Source organism: Podarcis pityusensis (assembly GCF_964106645.2).
Source record: "Podarcis pityusensis genome assembly, chromosome: 14".
NCBI classification, from domain to species: domain Eukaryota; kingdom Metazoa; phylum Chordata; class Lepidosauria; order Squamata; family Lacertidae; genus Podarcis; species Podarcis pityusensis.
This window is the reverse complement of record NC_138039.1, coordinates 40,791,588-40,812,426: the sequence shown is the minus strand read 5'-3', so window position 1 is coordinate 40,812,426 and position 20,839 is coordinate 40,791,588. Positions and strand designations below refer to the sequence as shown.

Sequence of the window (20,839 nt, the reverse complement as noted above, 5' to 3'; positions counted from 1 at the left end):
AAACGGCAGACAAGTACAACATTCCTGAGCTGGGACAGACTTCCACTACATGTGACTTGAAGAGGGTGTGGTCTGTTGTACTAGCATGGAGGGGCACATGGCCTCCATGTTCTGATCAGTGTGTGTTCTCCATTTTTGTATGTTGCTGTGTGTTTGGAGAAGTGACTCTTAGTCGCAGTCAATTGGGACTAACTTTTTTATGGAATAGTTCTAGTTGTTATGTAACTTAAGCCCACCTTCAGGGATAGGTCTGTGAACCTGAATGAATCTGTGAGTAAACTACTTTTATATTAACGTTAATCAGATTCTTGTGTTTATTCTTTTTAAGAGGGATTAGAAGGGATTTTACCAAGAAAGAATCTTTAATAGTAAGACTCAGATGAGTCAGCAACAAGCTGATCGCTGCGTAATTTAAAAGGGGGATGTTTGGAACTCTGCTAGAATACGGAACTTGCTAGCGCAAGTTAGGAAGGATATCATTAAATAATATATCCTCTCCTGCTTCCCTAATCATCCCCACATTCATACCTTATTGCCCCCGATTTGTGGCTACTGTCAGCTTTGCCTTTGAGCCAGTGCCAATGACTGGGCTCAACCTCTTCAGCCCCGACTGGGCCAGGCGAGCTGGAAAAGCACTCCCAGAGACCTTCCACTGCAGGGAGCAGGTCTAAGTGCTGTGGACTCACAACTTAGAGCTGTGAGCACCAAACTCAGTTCAAAAAGTCAGCGGAGCACAGCAGAGCATGAACCACACGAACGACAGCTCTGAAGTATAACTTCTTTTTATTCTCTACAGCTACTGCATAAACTAACTAAAGACTGATCGGAGACGCTGGACTGCATGAGTGTTACAGCTGCTTGAGCAGCCTTATCTATATACAGATAACACTCAGACTCCCTTTGAAGTCAGGCTGGGGCGGAAGAAGCAATGAGCAAAATCCACCCCCTCTTTTCTGAAACATTGTCAGCAGATTCTTGCAATGGGAGGGGTGAAGCATCCTCAGCTACAGCAAATTTAACTGCACATATCAGCACCATCAGGGATTATGACAAATGCAAAAGACCTCTTATCTGAACGTTGACATGTTTGCTGGCCGTCAGAATAATTATGGGAAGCACAAGAAGGCAGCAAGACCCGATGCAGCCTCGCTGTGCCCATGAACCTATCCCCTTACATGTGCCAGCATGTACGTTCAGCATGCAACTCTACCACCATATCTACACTACTGTCATAGCCTTGAGAGGAAGCCCCTCACCTTCACAGATCAGTAACTTTTCATTGTAGAAGAAGCCCCCTGGGCATTCGCACCGGAAGCTGCCGATCAGGTTTATGCAGACTCCATTTTCACACACACCGGGGATCTCGCGGCATTCATCAATATCTGTATTAACAAAGGAATAAAGATTGGGACGTTTGAAGCAGAAGTTGGCCCAATTAAGAAAAACAAAAAGACTTCCTCTTAACCTCTGTTCCTGGGGCATATTGTACAATCCTGCTTTTTGCACCACAAAATGCTCCAGTTTGCTCTTCGTGCAAATGAAAACAAGAAAAGGAAGAAGGGAATTCCGTCTAAGAATACTTGGCTCCTTCTCTATGAATTCCTTATTTTTCCCCCTTTGGTTTGAGTTTTTCAAACCTTGTCTATGAAACACCTACAGGCTTATAGTGTGTGAAAAACATTCATATTGAATCCTTTCCCTGCTCTCTCGTAAAGTATACACAAACATAAAGGATCCCGCCCGCCCCCAGCGCTTAAATTCAATACCCAGAGGAAGTGATGTGAAAGGTCAGATAAAAATCTGCTTTAGCAAAAAGAAAAGACTCCCTTTCAAACCCATTGCCTATTGGCTCTCGTCCCAGAAGCTTTCCACCCTTCGGTACCTATGGTCTACAAACTAAGCCAAACTACAATGCCCTCAAACCTTTATGTTATCTTCATCCCAAGTAGCGGTCACCACAGCTGCAGGCTAAGAGGACCCAGGAAGAAGGGTGCCATAGTCTGACAAACTAAGGCATGGAGGTTGAGTTCTACCACATTGTTTAGTCTTCACTATTTCCCAGGAAAAGGCAAATCATAAAAACAAACACCCCCTTTCCCCTAATACATACCATATGAAATGAAAAGTAAATCTCAACAGAATTTTAACTCACCAACTGGTAATCCTGTAAAAATGTCTATGACGAAACCGGGCCTTTGACTTCCACAGAGAGTTGCAAATTCATCTAAAAAATGAAATAAAAGTGTAGGGAAAGTCCCACACTGAATAATTACATTTCCCTGAAGTCACAAAGTAAGATGATTGATTCAAACTTCAAGGAAATGCAGTCATTTTACTGTATTAATTATTGGTGATGAGGATGTAACCTGCTCTGGGAACTATGTAAATACTGTAAAAAGATTCAGAACACACAAATAATCAAACAACCTACTCTCAATTTTTAATCTATGCCTTTTAAAGGCAAGGTTTTCTAAATCTTCATCCCAATTCACCAACATCCTTACATGAAGTGTACACTAACCTGGTTATGCACAGAACCAGTATCATATGTAGACAAAGCTGTGGATGTATGTTTAAAATTAAACTAGATAGATCAATGTAAACAACAAAGACATGACAAAATAAACCCTGGGCCAAATCGGAGATGTTAGGTTTGTTTAACATTTATGGTTATCACTTAACAGAAAACATGGTTATATGTGTGAATGCAGCTAGCAAATATTCTCCTAAATTAAGATAGATAAATAAATCCATGAGTGTTGTAATAATGGGGGGGGGGGTGTAACTGTTTTATTATTATTATTATTATTATTATTTGTAGACCGCTTATAGACAACTGTAATAAAGCAGTATAAAAATTGTCAAAATAAATAATAAAATAATATCTACTTTGATACCATCTCCCTGATACTCTTGGAGGAAAGGGAGAATGAAGACAGAGCCCCAAAGACTACCTGCAGCTATATGGCAAGAGAAAGTGATGCTCTATGGAGGAAGTTTGGCCACAAGAGAGCCTACGCACACCAGGTGGTTGAGAATTGGGTTTTTGATCAAATCGCAGCTTGGACAATCGTCTACTAATCCTGTCTCTATACCCATGGGAGTTTCATCTACCTTGGCTAGATAAGGAAAAGCAGGTTATGTTGCATACCAAACCCAACATTAGCACAGCATTGGTGACTTTGCCGTAACATTTGTGCATGTGCACATGTAGCAGCCAAAACAGCTTCCATGCACAATGTTGAGATGTATAAAAGATTCTGCTAACAGCTTTGATATTTCTCTCCAGCAGAAATACAAACCAGTGCTTGGGAGGGGGCATTGTTCACAAGGTCGGTTCCAGGCTCGTCCAATGTTGTAGGAACAGCAGCACATTTTTTTGGTCATGTTAAAGAGCAGCTCTCCATCACAGGTCTGGTTGTCAGCATAATAGTTCCTGTAGCACAGACTCCTCCTCATATCTGCAATGAAGAAAAATGAGTTAGGTTAGGCTGAGAGGCAGTGACTGACCTAAGGTCACCCAGTGTAATGGTGGGGGGAACTAGCTGGGGGACCCCCAAGGGACAAAGGCTAAGAGCCCAGGGTTTGCTGATGGGATGACAATGGGCGGTCAGAGGGAGAATTCTGGAGGGAGGAGGTGTCAGAGGCTGAAAAGGCAACAGGGCTTAGTGAGCAGAGAGAGTCTGTGGCAGAGAGGAGTCCAGAAGCAGAAGTGGTAGCAGGAGAGGAGGAAGGCCAAGAGGCAGAGATGAGTCAGGCTGGTGTCTCCCCCTAAAAGCTCCCCTCCCCTCTGGAATCCCAGATACAGAAGAGATATGAAGACAGGGGAGTTGGAGGCATCTCAGATTGCTTGGGAAGGACTCGGGAGGAGGAGACTTCGGCAGCTTTGGGAAGGCGAGGAATCTCTGTCTCCACAACCGCCTCATAGGGCCAAGATCTACGGAGTAGAGTTGCTGTCCACATTAGGCCTGGCACTCCTGAGCAGACCTTGTTTCTTCTAATAAAGAGTTTACATACTCTGCTCCTGGCACCAAGTCTCTCAGGTCCTGGTTTAACAACTATATGACACTAGCTTAGAAATTTGCACAGCACAACTTTCCAGTGGATTTTGAAGCATGTTAATTTGGGAGGAGGAGAACTGTTTGATTTCCCATCTTTCAGTTTTAAGGTTCCAAAGCATATTTAGTTGCCCCTGCCTTAAAAGAGAAAATATACTACTCCCATGTTTTAGTAGTAAACTACTCGTGCCTTTTTTTTCTGGAAGGGTTTCTTGAAACCCAGTGTTGTTATGTTACATAGCTGACAGCTAAAGTGAAATTGCATCATCATCTATGGATAAACATCTTTCAGTATTGTCCAAAATCCCACGGATGACGCTTGGTTTCATAACTATAAAAACCAGCACTCCACTCATCAAAAGCTTTGGCAGCAGAGCACATGCTAACCTCAGCTAGTCATGGGTTCTTGCTTAAAACCTTGCTAAATCAGTGATTTCATATCCTTCTGGTGAAATTCTGGAAGACAATACCCCGTATGTCTTTGGCTTAGTTGTACTTAAAGACATTTTGAGTTGATTTGAGTTTGGAACCTCAGGAACAATTCAGCAGAGGAACGGGATTGATCTGAGATGCGTTCAACTGAAGGTAAACCCTGAAATGATGCATCTACAAGGCAGCTGAGTTCAATGCGCTGCAGCCACTACAAAACTGTTCAAAATGCAGACTGCACAGCCTTTAATATATGGTTTATTAAAGCCATATACCAATAACATTCAGTACAAAAATAAAACTTTCAACTCATTAAGCAAGCAAGCAAGCAAACAAACAAACAAACAAACAAACAAACAAGCATTTATTTATTTTTGTTTCTCAGGAAGCCTGAACAAAACTTGTCCTCATCTGGACTGAAGTCATTATTAATCTGGCAACCCTCTCCGTAATACAGGAGGAAGCATCCCTTAAGCAGAGTACCAAATCTACAAAGCCTCTGGTGTTTTCTTTCTTTCTTTCGCCTTAGCTATGTACCAGTACTAAAGTTACAAAGCAAAAGGTGAATCGCCCTTTCTGGAAGTCTCCAACTTTGAAGTCTTCCCCCCTTCCCACTTGAGGCTGCTGCTTGGGTGCGGGAAACACATTCTGCATATGCTCAGAGTTACTCTTTGCTATTATTGCTTCAAGCCAGGATTATAGCTTCTTGTTTCATGAGAAACTGGAAAGCAAGTTATTGGCTTCCAAACAAAGCAGAATATTAAGCCAAATTTAAACATCATCATATTTTGGCTTGTTTGGAAGCCATTAACTACTGTTTCCGGATAAGCGTGTAACAGGAAGCTATTATTAAGTGCAAGATCCTGGCTTGTTCAGCCACTCACACAAATGGTGGAGGAAAGCAGATTGCAGCTGCTGTGTGCTAGTGCACACCACACGTGCCTTTGCTGGATTAAGACAGGCTTTTTGGTTTTGGATTAAGACAGGCTTTTTGGTTTAGCATAGCAGGCAATGCAGCCCACATTACTGAACCAGTTCCATACCCTGAACTGCCACCATTTACTTAGTCACATTGGTCTCTATCACTACATATCAAATTTCCTGACATTGTGCCCATTGAACATTACGGGAAGTTTGCTGCTAACATTACCAGAGCACAATTCAGGATTTGATTTTGCCTTCCTTTGTTAAAAGCATTCTAGCCAGTCACAAACTTTTTCAGCAAGTAAGACTTTCCATTAATGAAGGGAAGGAAATTCTTGCATGTAGCCATGCTCTCTAATTAGATATGTTCAAAGTCTTATTGCAAATATAGTTATCAGTTTTGCTAATGAACATTAAGAAACAAGGCTAGGCTTTTGTTTTGCATATGCTACCTTTGTTCAAGTTAAGTTCAGCCAGGCTGCCAGTTGAGAACTGATACAAGATGGACTCTAAACAATATATATTTTATTTTCTCCCGCAACCATATTTAGCTTATTATGTTGCTACGCTGTTGTTTTCCATTGTGTTTGAGTTGCCATTGTTGTGATTTTGTGTTTGGATGTATGCCACCCTGAGTGCTTAATTTCAGTGTGGAAAGGTGGATTAGAAAACGTTGAAATAAACAAACTCACCCATACAATTGTTTCCGCCATTTACTTGCAAGTAGTCAGGAGGACAAATACAAGTGTAGTTTCCTACAGTGTTGTAGCAAGTTCCAGGTCCACAGATGCCTTCATTCTTACATTCATCAATATCTGCAAAAACAAATATGGGAAGTTAATATCAACTAGAGAAAGTCTTTTATGGTGCATAAAAAAACAGTTTCCCTAATCCTAGATAGATATGGGTTGAAAGTAGTTATTGAATGAAGAGGAAAAGCTCAACAGATGCTCCCCCCCCCCACTTCATTATTGCACCTTTGGACCGCACTTTGGTTAGCCCTGAATAAAAGAAGTATAATAGGTATTTTTATATATTTTATTGATTAAAACAATGTATATATTGCTTAACTACAATATATCTTGCCCAGGGCAACCCAAAGCAACTTATAACCAAACAGACAGACACCCACTCCCCACCGCCCCCCCCCCACACATAAGATACATTAAAACCAAGTGGAAAAGAGAAATACATTAAAAAAACATCCCACCCACTTCCAAAAGACCACAGATAGTTAAAGACCAAAGGCCTGGCTATAAAGAAAAGTTTTTGCCTGGTGCCTAAAGACATACAGTACAATGATGGTGCTAGGCAAGCTTCCCAGGGGATAGCATTCTGGAAGCGGGGAGCCACCGCAGAAAAGGCCCAATCTCGTGTTGCCACCCTCTGGACTTCTCATGGAGGGGGATCACAAAGAAGGGCCTCAGATGATGATTGCAGGGTCCAGGTTGGTTCATACAGGGAGAAGCTGTCCTTGAGCTATTGCTGTCCTGAGGCTTTATAGTCAAAAGCAGCCCTTTGCGTTGGGCTCATAAACTAAATGGCAGGCAATGAAGTTGGGCCAGGATTGATATTATATGCTCGAACCATCTTGCCCTGGCAAGCAACCTGGTCACTGAATTCTGCAGCAGATGAAGTTTCTGGACCATCTTCAGAGGCAGCCCCACATATAACACATTGCAGTGACTCTTAGTTAGCTTCCTCCTGCGTCGTCTTTGCAGAACTCATCATGGAAAAGGGTGGGGAAAACACTAGAATTGAATCTGCTTGCCATTGGTTCTGGCTGTGCCTACCATTGGTTTCCATGCTTTCTACCCTACCTGTTCCAATGGGCTTGGGAAGATAAGTACCATATTTTTCCATGTATAGGTAAAGGTAAAGGGACCCCTGACCATTAGGTCCAGTTGTCGCCAACTCTGGGGTTGTGGCGCTCATCTCGCTTTATTGACCGAGGGAGCCGGCATGCAGCTTCCGGGTCATGTGGCCAGCATGACTAAACCGCAAACCAGAGCAGTGCACGGAAACACCGTTTATCTTCCCGCAGGAGCAGTACCTATTTATCTACTTGCACTTTGACGTGCTTTTGAACTGCTAGGTTGGCAGGAGCAGGGACCGAGCAACGGGAGCACACCCCGTCGCGGGGATTCGAACCGCCGACCTTCTGATCGGCAGGTCCTAGGCTCTGTGGTTTAACCCACAGCGCCACCCGTGTCCCCTATCCCCCCCCCCCATGTATACGACTAGGTTTTCCCCCTAACAAATAATGTCAAAAATTAGGGGGCCTCTTATACACGGATAGTGCCGAAGCCATTTTCTTAAATCTGAGTCCCCCAAAATAGGGGGCGTCTTATACATGGGGGAGTCATATAAGAAAAATAAGGCAATTATGCATATAACCTTCAGTTAATTGTAACTTTCTACACTTGTACCTCATCGTTGCGCTTATTTTTCTGGAAAGAGACCATGTGGTTTGATGAACATTCTTTTTCCGCACAGAATTAAAAGCCATACTGAATAAACCTGAGGCTTACTTACCCTCACAGACTCGAGTGTCTTCATTCAGATAGTAGCCAGTTGGACACTGACACTGAAAGCTGCCAAATGAATTTATGCATTTTCCTCCTTGGCAAAGCCCCGGTAGTTCTTGACACTCATCAATATCTAAAATCAAATGAGAATGCCGACAGTTTCTTGTTAAAGAGGACTGCGAACAAACGAAGCTCATGAAATAATAATTCATTATAACATGGTGATTAGTAGAGAGCCACCACAAAATATGTATTACCCTCCAAAATGACTGTAATAGGATTTGGTCGGAATCCCTCTCCTCCAGGACACAGCAGCTTGTAGTCACCTGAAAAGGGAAATAAATTTCATGAGTCTGCAATAGCCAAAGCTCTGGTACAAAATTTATCACTCTAATTCTCCTTACATCGGGCTGCTTAAGGGCTAGGTGTTTCTACATCAAGTTCTACCAGCAAAACTGGCCTCCCATTGGCTGCCAAACATGCAGGTAAGGTGGGCCGCTGCTCAAATCCCCACTGATGAAGACCAGCTGGTGTCTCCAAATGCTGCCTCCTAAGCCCATCCTACTTCCATCACATGCCGGCATCAACCCCAATTTGGAGCCAGTTGCCCTGCCCCCTCCTTTTTTCTGCCCAGTCGTCATGAGCAGAAGAAGGCTGTGGATACAGCAGTGGTCATTCAACTCAGCAAAGCCCCACCAGCAGGAGTGAGGAGTCTGGTTTGCACCCTTATTTTTCTTCTGCAATCTTCTTCCAACCAGATATCACATTGGAGGTTCCCAGGATAAACTTAACATTGCAATGAAGTGGTCTATATGCAACCTCTCTCCTGAAAAGTATACGGGGCTTGATTCAGACTTCATTGACACCCAAAGCAAGTTGAGCTTTATTTTTTAGAAAACAAGATTTGAATTATTTAGCTCCGTGTGTGTGACACAAGTTCGAAGCCAGTGGCTTTCTACACTATAGCGCAATCTCCTGGCAATTTAGCACATGACTGTGCCCTGTGGGTGATCCTACTTGGACTGACTTTTGCTCAAAGGGAGCAAATGGACCAAGACACAAATTAGTCACCGTCTTGTACTGCTTTGCTTCACTTACTTGAGTTCACAGCTGGGCACTGCTCGCAGGGAATCCCCCAAGCTTTACCAAGGGAACAGCAGCAAGAGGCCTTGGAAACTCCAACTCCGATTTCATTGCTGCAAGCTGTATCTCCATTATCTCCTCGAGGTTTAATTTCCAAGTAACAGAAGCCAGAGCGTGTATCTAGTGGGCAAAAGAAGATGTTTCAAGTACTGTAGTGCCTTCCCCCCAAATAAGCCAAGCTGCATTGTGTGCTCCTGGGTATCTTTCCTGATGTGTCAGATTTCCATATCTTTATTTTTTACCTCAATAGCCAATACAGTTCAGTAGGTCTACCATCAACACCTCAAAAATATCCATCCCAGTTTACCATTCCATGCCTTGATTACAGTGGTACCTCTGGATGCGAACGGGATCTGTTCCGGAGCCCTGTTCGCATCCAGAGCAGAACGCAACCCGTGCCTGCGGGTCATGATTTTCCGCTTCTGTGCATGTGCATGACGTCATTTTGAGCATCTGCGCATACGCGAGCGGCAAAACCCGGAAGTAACACGTCCCATTACTTCCGGGTCGCCACAGAGCGCAACCTGAAAACGCTCAACCTGAAGTGACTTTAACCTGAGGTATGACTGTATATTTAACTGTAGAGTTGCTTCACTTAAGCGCAAAGGTAAAGGGACCCCTGACCATTAGGTCCAGTCGTGGCCGACTCTGGGGTTGCTGCGCTCATCTCGCTTTACTGGCCAAGGGAGCCGGCGTACAGCTTCCGGGCCAGCATGACTAAGCCGCTTCTGGCGAACCAGAGCAGCACACGGAAACGCCGTTTACCTTCCCGCCGGAGCGGTACCTATTTATCTACTTGCACTTTGACGTGCTTTCGAACTGCTAGGTTGGCAGGAGCTGGGACTGAGCAACAGGAGCTCACCCCGTCACAGGGATTTGAACGGCCGACCTTCTGATCAGCAAGTCCTAGGCTCTGTCGTTTAACCCACAGCGCCACCCGCGTCCCTCACTTAAGCCTAGTTTCACTTAATTTTCAAGAATGCAGAAAGCCTCAGGTTCAATCCCTGGCATCTCCAGGTAGGATGGGAAAGTGTTTTTTTGTCCAAAACCTTGAAGAGCTGCTGCCCGTCAGTGTACACAACACTTAGCTTGATGGAACAATGGTCTGACTCAGCTTTCTATGCATCCTATGTGACCCAAACCATGAATAAAACACTTCAGAAGAGCTACATATGTTGACTCAGGAAGCCCCAAAAGAAATGATATTTACCAACACATCCAACACGAGTGGGGTTCAGTTCGAAATCTGGGGGGCACTCACAGGTATAACTGCCAGGCATATTGAGGCAAGTGCCGCTGATGCAAGTTGTGGGGTCTGCACACTCGTTGATATCTGGACAGGAAAAATCCAAGAAGAACCTAGGAGTGAGCAAACGCCCAAAGACTCCAAGCAAATAATACAAACAGCAGCAAGAAAACCAGGTATGCCCATTTCCATGCTTTGTCTACTAAGCCTAAGAGAAAAATACAAGGCAATGCCCATTTACATAAGCCTCAACGGATTTCAGTGTTCTATTGAATGCACACATCCTATACCCATTCTGCGATCCAAACATCACTTTGAATTAATATCATTGGTTCCCATCCTCTACTGTTCCCTTCCTTGCCAGCCAATTTAGTAAGCATTTTTTGGGTGCAAATTAAATATTCTTCATATTTTCTATGCATATTGTGGGGTTATTTTGTTTGTTTAAAGAACAAAAAGAAAATGCAATTCTGCAAAATCAGGCACGATGGCCCCGATCCTGAAAGTTGTACATGGAATTTTGGTGCGACTGGAATCATGTTTGCTGAGTGCCCACTGTCATTTGAGAGTAGAGACCTTGCAGATGTTGTTTGACTACATATCCAATCATCCCTGATCCTTGGCCATGCTGGCTGTGACTGAGAGGAGCTGAAGTCCAAAGACATCTGCCAAGTCACAAGTTCCCCTATACCTGTTTTAGCAAGTAAATATAAAATGCTTTGCATCTATCCACAACAACAACAAAGAAAAGTGCCTGTCAGATTACCTTGATTTAAGACTGTAAGGCTGTAATAAATATACATCACACATTTAAAGCGCATTCACCCCCACCCCCAAAGAATCCTGGGGACTGTAGGTTTTTTTAAGCATGCTGGGAATTGTAGCTCTGTGAAGGGCAAACTACAGTTCCCAGGATAATTGGGATAAAACAGTTCCCAGGATAATTGGGAGGCGAGTGCTTTAAAGGTATAGAATCATAGAATCATAGAGTTGGAAGAGACCACAAGGGCCATCGAGTCCAACCCCCTGCCAAGCAGGAAACACCATCAGAGCACTCCTGACATATGGTTGTCAAGCCTCTGCTTAAAGACCTCCAAAGAAGGAAACTCCACCACACTCCTTGGCAGCAAATTCCACTGTCGAACAGCTCTTACTGTCAGGAAGTTCTTCCTAATGTTTATGTTGTGAACCCAGTCGAAGCATAACATGTGGAAATGCCTACATCCAAAGTTATTTCATTTCCCCAATCCAGCAGAAATGGTAATATATTTGGTGGGTGGTATGACTGAATGTGGCCATCCTTTGTAAGATCAAACTCATAGCACCAAGATATATTTGCCACTGAAGATTAGTTAATCTGGACATATTTCTGAGAAAACTTGTTTACATGAGCAGTTAAGTAAAGAGGCCTATCTCTTTAATGAATCAGGCAAGTAATGCTAACAACTAGATTGGCCAAGTCACATACTTACCTGTGCAGTTCCCACCGCTTCGGTCCAATTCATATCCTGTCTCACAGTGGCACTGGAACAAGCCAGGCAGGTTTTGGCAAGTCCCAAAGACACATATGTTGGGAAGGGCACACTCATCGATATCTTGAAGGAAGGGGAAAAGAGACAGGAGATGCATTAATTATGTTGATATAAGCAAGAACGCAACTTTCAGCTTTAAGTAATGAACACAATTCGAAAAGCAAAATACAAAAGTGGGTGAGAAAAACACCTGCATGTTCCTTGAAAGTAAAAAAATAAGAGACTCAAATGGCATTCCCCATAAAAATGTCAGAGAGAGCAGGAATAAATAAATATTTAGCAGGCAGCTCCGCCTTACAAGGGACCTAGACAGTGGGTTGAGGCAGTTGGAAACATTTGTCCTCTGATAGTTCCAGTGGAGTCTCTCCCCTTATGGGATGAGTCTCAGAGACACTGTGCTCACCAGCCATGAGATATCTCTTGGGGAGACAAGTCCTTCAGTTTAGTTATAGAAAGGTAGACTAGGGACACCTAAGAGTGTCCCTAAGTAAAGTATGTTCAGCTTTCTCCCTGAGAAATTCATGGAGATTGTTCAGTAATCTGGGAGAAAGTAAAGATGTGTACTCAGAACTATGGTGGGAAGCTAACCCTGTTTCTTGACCCTGCTGATGCCAGTTTCTAGGGCGATAGCTGGGTTTGCTCCCTGCATCAGTCTTGCTGATTACAACTTGTTCACTTTGTCCCATAGAACTTAGCGCCACTAAGAACTATGGATTGTTTATGTATAAAGGTAAAGGGACCATTAGATCCAGTTGTGGCCGACTCTGGGGTTGCGGCGCTCATCTCACTTTATTGGCCGAGGGAGCTGGCGTACAGCTTCCGGGTCATGTGGCTAGCATGACTAAGCCGCTTCTGGTGAACCAGAGCAGCGCGCGGAAACGCCGTTTACCTTCCTGCTGGAGTGGTACCTACCGGTATTTATCTACTTGCACTTTCACGTGCTTTCAAACTGCTCGGTTGGCAGGAGCCGGGACCGAGCAACGAGAGCTCACCCCATCGCAGGGATTCGAACCACCAACCTTCTGATCAACAAGCCCTAGGCTCTGTGGTTTAACCCACTGCGCCACCCGTGTCCCTTTGTTTATGTATAATTGTTTTTAATACTTGCAAACCACTTGCAAGCCTGTTTTGACATTAAGCAGTAAACAAATTAACAAATAATAATAATAATTACTACATCAATAATGAATCTAGCTCCTATATGTAAAACTTCCTTTCATCATCTGCATAATCCCAACTAGGATTCATGATTGATTGCAATGCTTGTTTGTATAGGATAAGATTCACAGAGGTTTAGCATTGCTATGAGTTGTTGATGCACTGTGATGGTGAGATCATCATTCATAACCAACTTACGCTTCTTACCATTTTATCTCAATATCTTTATAAACCATTTGATATTTCATAAATATATACTAAGATGGGACACATTCTACTGAAACTCCCAAGTGGGCACTTCTTTTTGATCTCAGTGGCGATGTGCCTTTAATTTTCTTTTGAATTGAAGACTAAAAATTCAGGAGACCTGAGATGATTGCCTAATTACACTGGCTTGCCAAATTCAGGTAAGTACTGTTTATATACGGCACTGAATTACCTGTGCAGGCTTTCCCATCTGGGGTAGGTAGAAACCCCATATCACATTCACAGCGATAACCTCCTGGAGCATTGAGGCACTGGCCATTTTCACAGAGGTTCAAGTTTTCTGCGCATTCATCAATATCTGAAAAGAAAAAGAAGTCACAGGTGAACACTTTGTTTTATTTATGCCAAGGAGCAACTATTGCCCAAGGCCTGAAATTCTACAACAGAAACTAAAGTATGGACATAATGAGTGTTTGCCAAATGGAAAGGGAGAGAAGATTTTTTTTCTGCTTTGGAAGATATAAAGGGGTGGGGCCATAGCTCAGTAGAAGAGGGGTGTGTGTGTGTGTGTGTGTGTGTGTGTCATACATATATTTCTCCTAAGTTTGCAATAGAGTTATTAGCTAAACAAGAAACCCCACAAAGCATGAAAAAATGCATAGCCTTGACTACTGTATTGTTATTTTGGGGGGGGGGGGAAGGTATTGTTCTAGGTTTAAATACATACAATGAGATAAAATACATATTTTTGTGATGAAATGTTGTTCAAGTACGTACTTAAATATGAATTCCCATCTGGACTTTAAAAAAACACATGTGAGATTCACATGGGTCAAAAATAGACTGAATCATCCCTAATTTAAATAGCACTCTTTGCACTTTTTTTAAAAAATGTAGATTAATGTGGAGATGAAATGGAATAAAATTATGAATGAACCCGTGGAAACAACTGCAACAGAACAGAAATAGATCTGTCTGACCTGTTTACACAGGCCCTATTCAGTTGTTTCTAACAACAGCCACATATTCATTCAAATGGGTAAGATGGCCAGGTACGTGCTCCTGAGGAACCATTTTATATTGTCAAACACTGGACAGTGGAGGAAAGGGACTCCCTAAATGTCACCATCAGAGGTATGGGAGCACCCCCCCCCCCCGAGAAAGCTTACCTGTACATGTGAATCCATCCCCAGAGTACCCTTCTTTACACAGGCAACGGTACGACCCCATGGTATTTTTGCAATCCGCATGAGGGCTGCAATTGTGTGTCCCATTTGAGCATTCATCTAGGTCTGAAGGGAACAAAAATGGCATTAATAAAAACACAAATATTTTTCACTGTAAGCTGAAAGGGAAAGTCTTGCAACAGCAGAAGGTCTATGAAAAAAGCAAATGGCACGACAATACGTGGGACAAAATTCCCAATTAATTTTTTTTTTTAATTAGATCTCCATATCTCTATCTGCGGATTGACATAACATTCCCAAGTCTAAGTAAATTCAGATTAGTACATAAGATGAAAACTACCAATTGCTATACCAGGCAATTCATCACCAAAACATGTCATTGTGCCAGATGCCGATGTTAAAATTGCCACACCAAGAACTTAAGTGTCACATACTTAAAAATAAGCCAAGTTTTGATAGGTGAAGAAATAGCTGCTGAGGTACACTGTACTACTTTGCAGATTGTTATAAAAATGCCAGAATAAAGACTGACAGCAATTGTTTATACTCCCGGGAAGAGAAACAAATGTAATTTTAAGCTGATTATTTGAAGCGGTGGAGAGGGAATGCTTATTTCAAAATCATCTGGGCAACAGTAGAAGAGGCCTAAGGAAAGCAGCAAATTTTCCTTCTCTCCAAGTTTTTAAGGAGCAGTTAGAAAAACATCTGCAAGGGGTTGATGAGATCTCTGCACTGGCACAGAGAGTTGGATTTGATAACTATAAAGTCACTTTCAGAGCAAATGAAGCCAAAGGATGCCCAAATGATTACTTTCAACACTGACATATAAATATTTTGAAGTTTAAAAACAACAGCACCTGACCAGAGTTCCTCTAACTCACCTTTACACTTGATACCATCACCAAGCCAACCTGGGCTGCAACTGCATTTGAAACTTCCAGCTGTGTTTGTACAGATAGCATTCCGGTCACAATTATGGGCTCCAATTTCACACTCGTTAATATCTGCAGGGGAAAACAATAAAATGTAAAGCAGGCAAATGTAAATCATTTTCTCAAATTTCTTCGGGCAAACACTTTCCCCCCCTTAACTGCTTTATTTTCTGATAAGCAGCTGGCAAATCTTTGAGTACACTATTCAAAAGGGAAAGGGAAAGGACCCCTGACAGTTAAGTCCAGTTGCAAACGACTCTGGGCTTGCGGCGCTCATCTCACTTTACTGGCCGAGGGAGCCGACTTTTGTCCGCAGAGTTTTTCCGGGTCATATGGCCAGCATGACTAAGCAACTTCTGCCAAAACCAGTGCAGCGCACAGAAACGCCGTTTACCTTCCTGCCAGTGCAGTACCTATTTATCTACTTGCACTTTTTGGCGTGCTTTCAAACTGCTAGGTTGGCAGGAGCTGGGACCAAGCAACGGGAGCTCACCCCGTCGTGGAGATTCGAACCACCGACCTTCCGATCGGCAAGCCCAAGAGGCTAAATGGTTTTAGACCACAACACCACCATATTTCCGACAGGTAGAAAGATTCTGCAGAGAGCACCACCTTGGCATTGCATTGCTTAATTATGCATAGGTGATTGAATCTGATCTTGATTGCTTACATGACTTCCTTAGTTTCATTTTAAAGCCAGCTTTCATACTACAAGATGACTGCAATACCTAAGACAGTGAGAGATGCTTCACAAATTTGATTTCTGCGACTTCTAATGCTAGGTAAGATGATCCACACTTCCCAAGCTAACACGCAGATCCAAATGCATTCATTTTTCAGATTTTGTACTTTTCTGAAGTTTACAACTTAAGTTATTGGCTCAAAAAATATACCCCAAAATGCTGAAATGCACATTTTGGGATAAAATGTATTTAGAAATGTGCACAATGAGATAAAATAAGCATTTAAATACATATTTCAAGATAAAATATTTATTTGAATATGAATTTTTGTACAGGTTAAAAAATATATTACACATTAATCTGGTAACTGGATGAAACTGACTTGCACAGTTGGCATAGACTAGGAACTAAAGTTCGAGACTGGCTCCATTATTATCAAATAAGGGAGGCTTATAATTTAGATAAGAAGATTGGTTTCCAGGAGGAAAAATCAAAATTGGAAACAGAATTGTTAGATCCTAAAACTAAGAATCTATCAAGAATGTATAACTTGCTGTTGAAATGGAATACACAAGATGAAACGGTTAAATCTGTTATGATTAAATGGGCACAAGACTTTGGACATAACATTATGTTTGCTGACTGGGAACAGTTATGGACCACAGGTATGAAGTTTACGGCTTGTAATGCCTTAAGAGAAAATATAATGAAAATGATTTACAGGTGGTACTTAACCCCAGTCAAGCTAGCAAAAATCTATCATTTGCCAGATAGTAAATGTTGGAAATGTAAAGAGACTGAGGGCACATTCTTTCACCTTTGGTGGACATGCCCAAGGATTAAGGCTTTCTGGGAAATGATATATAATGAATTGAAAAAGGTATTTAAATATACCTTCCTGAAGAAAACAGAGGCCTTTCTTCTGGGCATGGTCGGCCAATTGGTGCGAAGGGAGGATAGAACTTTTTTTATGTATGCTACAACAGCAGCAAGAATACTCATCGGAAAGTACTGGAAGACACAAGAATTACCCACCCGAGAAGAATGGCAGATGAAAGTGATGGACTACATGGAACTGGCTGAGATGACTGGCAGAATTCGAGACCAGGGAGAAGGGTCGATGGAAGAAGATTGGAAAAAATTTAAAACATATCTTCAAAAATATTGTAATATAAAAGACTGTTAGAAAGATGTTGGAAAAAGAAAATTAGGTCGTTTTGGTAGATATGATATAAAGGATTAAGCAGAAATGAGTTGATGAAATTGATGAAATAGAGGATGATTAACTACATTATACTAAATTAAAATACGTAAATGAAAATAAGGTTAGAAGGATTTGCTGGAAATACGATCTGAACTAGAATACAAAATTGGGAGGTGAGAGGAGGTCATGGAAATAAGTAAAGGGAAAAGGTTATGTAAAGGTTTAATCTGTTTTTGTTTTATTTTAACTCAATGCATTTTTATATCTTTTGTTTCGTCTTTTTTTTATTCTACTTTATTGTTCAATTTTTTCTTGTTATATTTTCGCTTTGCTATGGTTAAATTTTTCTTTGTATTCTGTATTGTTTTTTCTTCTTTTTTTGTAACTTTAAACTTGGAATAAATATCATTTTTTTAAAAAAATAGACTAGGAACAGGCTGGCTGCCTGTTAGTCCTACTAGCAAGTGGACCCATTTAAATTAAATGCCATGGCTAATTTCAGTGGGTCTACTCTGAGTGGGATATAGCTGGCTGCAACTCCTTATTCCTTTATTTTTTTTAATAAAATGTCACCAAAAGAGTGGCCAGGGCAGAAGGAGACAGGTGACAAAGTAACTGTTTTTTGGGAGGGCATTTCACATCCCTCAAAAGCAATCATTTTGTGCCCTGAACTAAAGCAGAGACATCACCTTGCCGACAAAGGTCCGTATAGTTAAAGCTATGGTTTTCCCAGTAGTGATGTATGGAAGTGAGAGCTGGACTATAAAGAAGGCTGATAGCCGAAGAATTGATTCTTTTGAATTATGGTGCTGGAGGAGACTCTTGAGAGTCCCATGGACTGCAAGAAGATCAAACCTATGCATTCTTAAGGAAATCAGTCCTGAGTGCTTACTGGAAGGACAGATCCTGAAGCTGAGGCTCCAATACTTTGGCCACCTCATGAGAAGAGAAGACTCCCTGGAAAAGACCCTGATGTTGGGAAAGATGGAGGGCACAAGGAGAAGGAGACGACATAGGACGAGATGGTTGGACAGTGTTCTCAAAGCTACCAACATGCGTTTGACCAAACTGCGGGAGGCAGTGGAAGACAGAAGTACCTGGTGTGCTCTGGTATATGGGGTCACGAAGAGTCATACAAGACTAAACAACTAAACAACAGCAACAAAAGTTTCAGTCAGAGGAAAGGAGGAGCCTTAACACAGTGGTTTTTAAACTGTGTTGGTTTGGTTCCCTGATTATGAAACCAAAATAAAATTATCTTCCAGCTTTCCAGTAATACAAAGAGACCGGGCTCTGTTGCCCTATCAAGTGTCTTACGATTCCTGCAGGACCACTGTGAAGCAGGCTGCTACTCAGCATGACTAAAGATACCCAACACAGCCTCTAAAAACGAAGAGCAAAATATTCATTGACTTTACTAAAAGTAAGAGCACAGTGTCAAGACTGTATAAACATTTTCTCTATCTATCCCCCCCTCCAGATCTTGTTTCCTTGCAAAGTTTCCCTTTGAGCGTAAAACTGCGGCAGGCCAATAAAAACAAACATTCCGGCCCAAGGATGACCCTACATCCTCAGCCCGCCCCATTGCTTCTTCCTTCTAGAGCACATGTCTTCTTATCTTTGTAAGGAACGTCGATTAACGTGATGTGAGGGCTCTGCTTTATTTTCCAGGCCATTTTGCGTCACACACATAGGAAGCAAAGTTGCCTCGAATGATTTGTTGCTAGCACAAAACACAGTCGATTTCCATCTAGGAAAGTCTACGGCAGCCTGCACTGCTCTCAACGAACAGTTGAGTGTGGGGCAAGCCAATGTTTTTTGAATATTGTATTCTGTCCAAGTCTATACAAAGTAAAAGCAAAAACAAGGCTGTAATAAAGGGCCGCAACACACCAAGAGGCCATGTGAACCGGTCCCAAGACTCCAGCATTTGAGAGCAAGCACAGAAAAACAACCCCATCCCAGCTCTCACACTGAACTTATACTGTCCCACTGAACTAAAACAGAACATAAATTGCTCTGCCACCAGCCCAGCAGCAGCTATCAATTTGGCCTCTGTACAAGAGTCATATTGTTGTGAGCCACCCTGAGAATATTTGTGTTGAAGGAAGGCATGCAGATAAATAAAACGTACACAGTGGAAACAGTGGTGCATATGACATCAATTAAAGCAATGTACATAATGCAAACTAATGCATTGTTTAAAGTGAAAGGGACCTTAAAGATAAAGGTAAACGGACCCCTGACCATTAGGTCCAGTCGTGGCCGACTCTGGGGTTGCGGCGTTCATCTCGCTTTGTTGGCCAAGGGAGCCGGCGTACAGCTTCCAGGTCATGTGGCCAGCATAACTAAGCCGCTTCTGGCGAACCAGAGCAGCGCATGGAAACGCCGTTTACCTTCCCACTGGAGTGATACCTATTTATCTACTTGCACTTTGACGTGCTTTCGAACTGCTAGGTGGGCAGGAGCAGGAACCGAGCAACGGGAGCTCACCCCGTCGCGGGGATTTGAACCGCTGACCTTCTGGATCGGCAAGCCCTAGGCTCTGTGGTTTAACCCACAGCGCCACCTACGTTCCAAAAGGGACCTTACACTGGCCCATATCCTAAGTCCTCACCCGCTTTGTGACTTCTAGGTCATATTCCTGCCACTATGTGGATGTGCTGAGAGCTGCTCCCAACCTTCTACAGATGCAACAAGAGAGAAAGTGGATAGCAACTTTCCTCTCCATTTCTCCCCAGCCCTGGGTCTTGGGCAAAGTAGCGGCTGGTGGGCCTGTACAGGCAGAGTTGTTCATCTGGTTCCCAGTGCCATGTGTCACTGCTGAGGATGGGCAAGGTAGCAAGGACCTCGGTGCGAACACAGTGGCAAGAGCAATGGACTGGCTCCACTGCTATGCCTATAACACGTCAAGCTCCACCACTGTGCTCCTCTCCATCATGCAGCAACATGCATCGTTGGGGAGCCAGGTAGGCAACATGGCTCCACCCACCGCTACTGGGGAGAACATGCATCTTCGTAAGGTTGTGCATTTTGTCCCCACGTCAACTCTTGTTTCCCACTTGACCTAGGATGAAACGTCGCATGATGTGCAGTTTCTCTCTCTCTCCAGGTTTATTTTTAAAAATATGCACTTTAAAAACAAGCAAATGCATTTCTCAAGTGCTAGAGAGATGACAGGGTGCGGGTAAGGGCTTTTCTCCTGCTCACAGAAGCACGTGAGCGGCTTCAAACAGGGCTTTTGAGATGCGCTTCAAGGCAGCTTCAGTGGCCCCATTTCAGCTGAAACAGGATTGTGGGGGGCACATTAAAGTGCTTCTCAAAAGGGCTGTTTGAAGCATCCACCCCTTCTTTAAATGACGGGGGAGAGGGATACTTCAATAAATGTTTAAGAAGCACTTTAAGACAACTCCTGCTCATCCTGTTTCAGCTGAAACAGGATCACAGGAACTGCTATTAAACTGCCTCTGAAAAGTGCTGTTTGCTTTGTCAGTTTTGTTAGCTGATGGGCATGCTTGGAGGAAATGACCTCATGGGCCAAATTGGACCCCCCTGGTAGGCCAAGATTGGTCTGCAGGCCAAAGGTTCCACATAGAGGAACATACTAG

The 20,839-nt window shown here is 42.8% G+C and overlaps 1 protein-coding gene across 2 annotated transcripts in view; it reads right to left on the bottom strand.

Annotated features, from left to right (window-relative positions):
• Positions 1–20,839, bottom strand: part of FBN1 (fibrillin 1) — a 224,960-nt gene that overhangs the window by 45,102 nt on the left and 159,019 nt on the right. For both annotated transcript variants that reach the window (XM_080980204.1, XM_080980203.1), the window contains exons 33-44: positions 15,294–15,416; positions 14,395–14,517; positions 13,458–13,583; positions 11,801–11,923; positions 10,293–10,415; positions 9,038–9,202; positions 8,197–8,265; positions 7,947–8,072; positions 6,104–6,226; positions 3,303–3,461; positions 2,153–2,224; positions 1,257–1,382 (exon numbers count right to left, since the gene is read on the bottom strand). In XM_080980204.1, the coding sequence (XP_080836330.1) occupies positions 1,257–1,382; positions 2,153–2,224; positions 3,303–3,461; positions 6,104–6,226; positions 7,947–8,072; positions 8,197–8,265; positions 9,038–9,202; positions 10,293–10,415; positions 11,801–11,923; positions 13,458–13,583; positions 14,395–14,517; positions 15,294–15,416 (1,458 nt within the window). The remainder of the gene's footprint in view (positions 1–1,256; positions 1,383–2,152; positions 2,225–3,302; positions 3,462–6,103; positions 6,227–7,946; positions 8,073–8,196; positions 8,266–9,037; positions 9,203–10,292; positions 10,416–11,800; positions 11,924–13,457; positions 13,584–14,394; positions 14,518–15,293; positions 15,417–20,839) is intronic.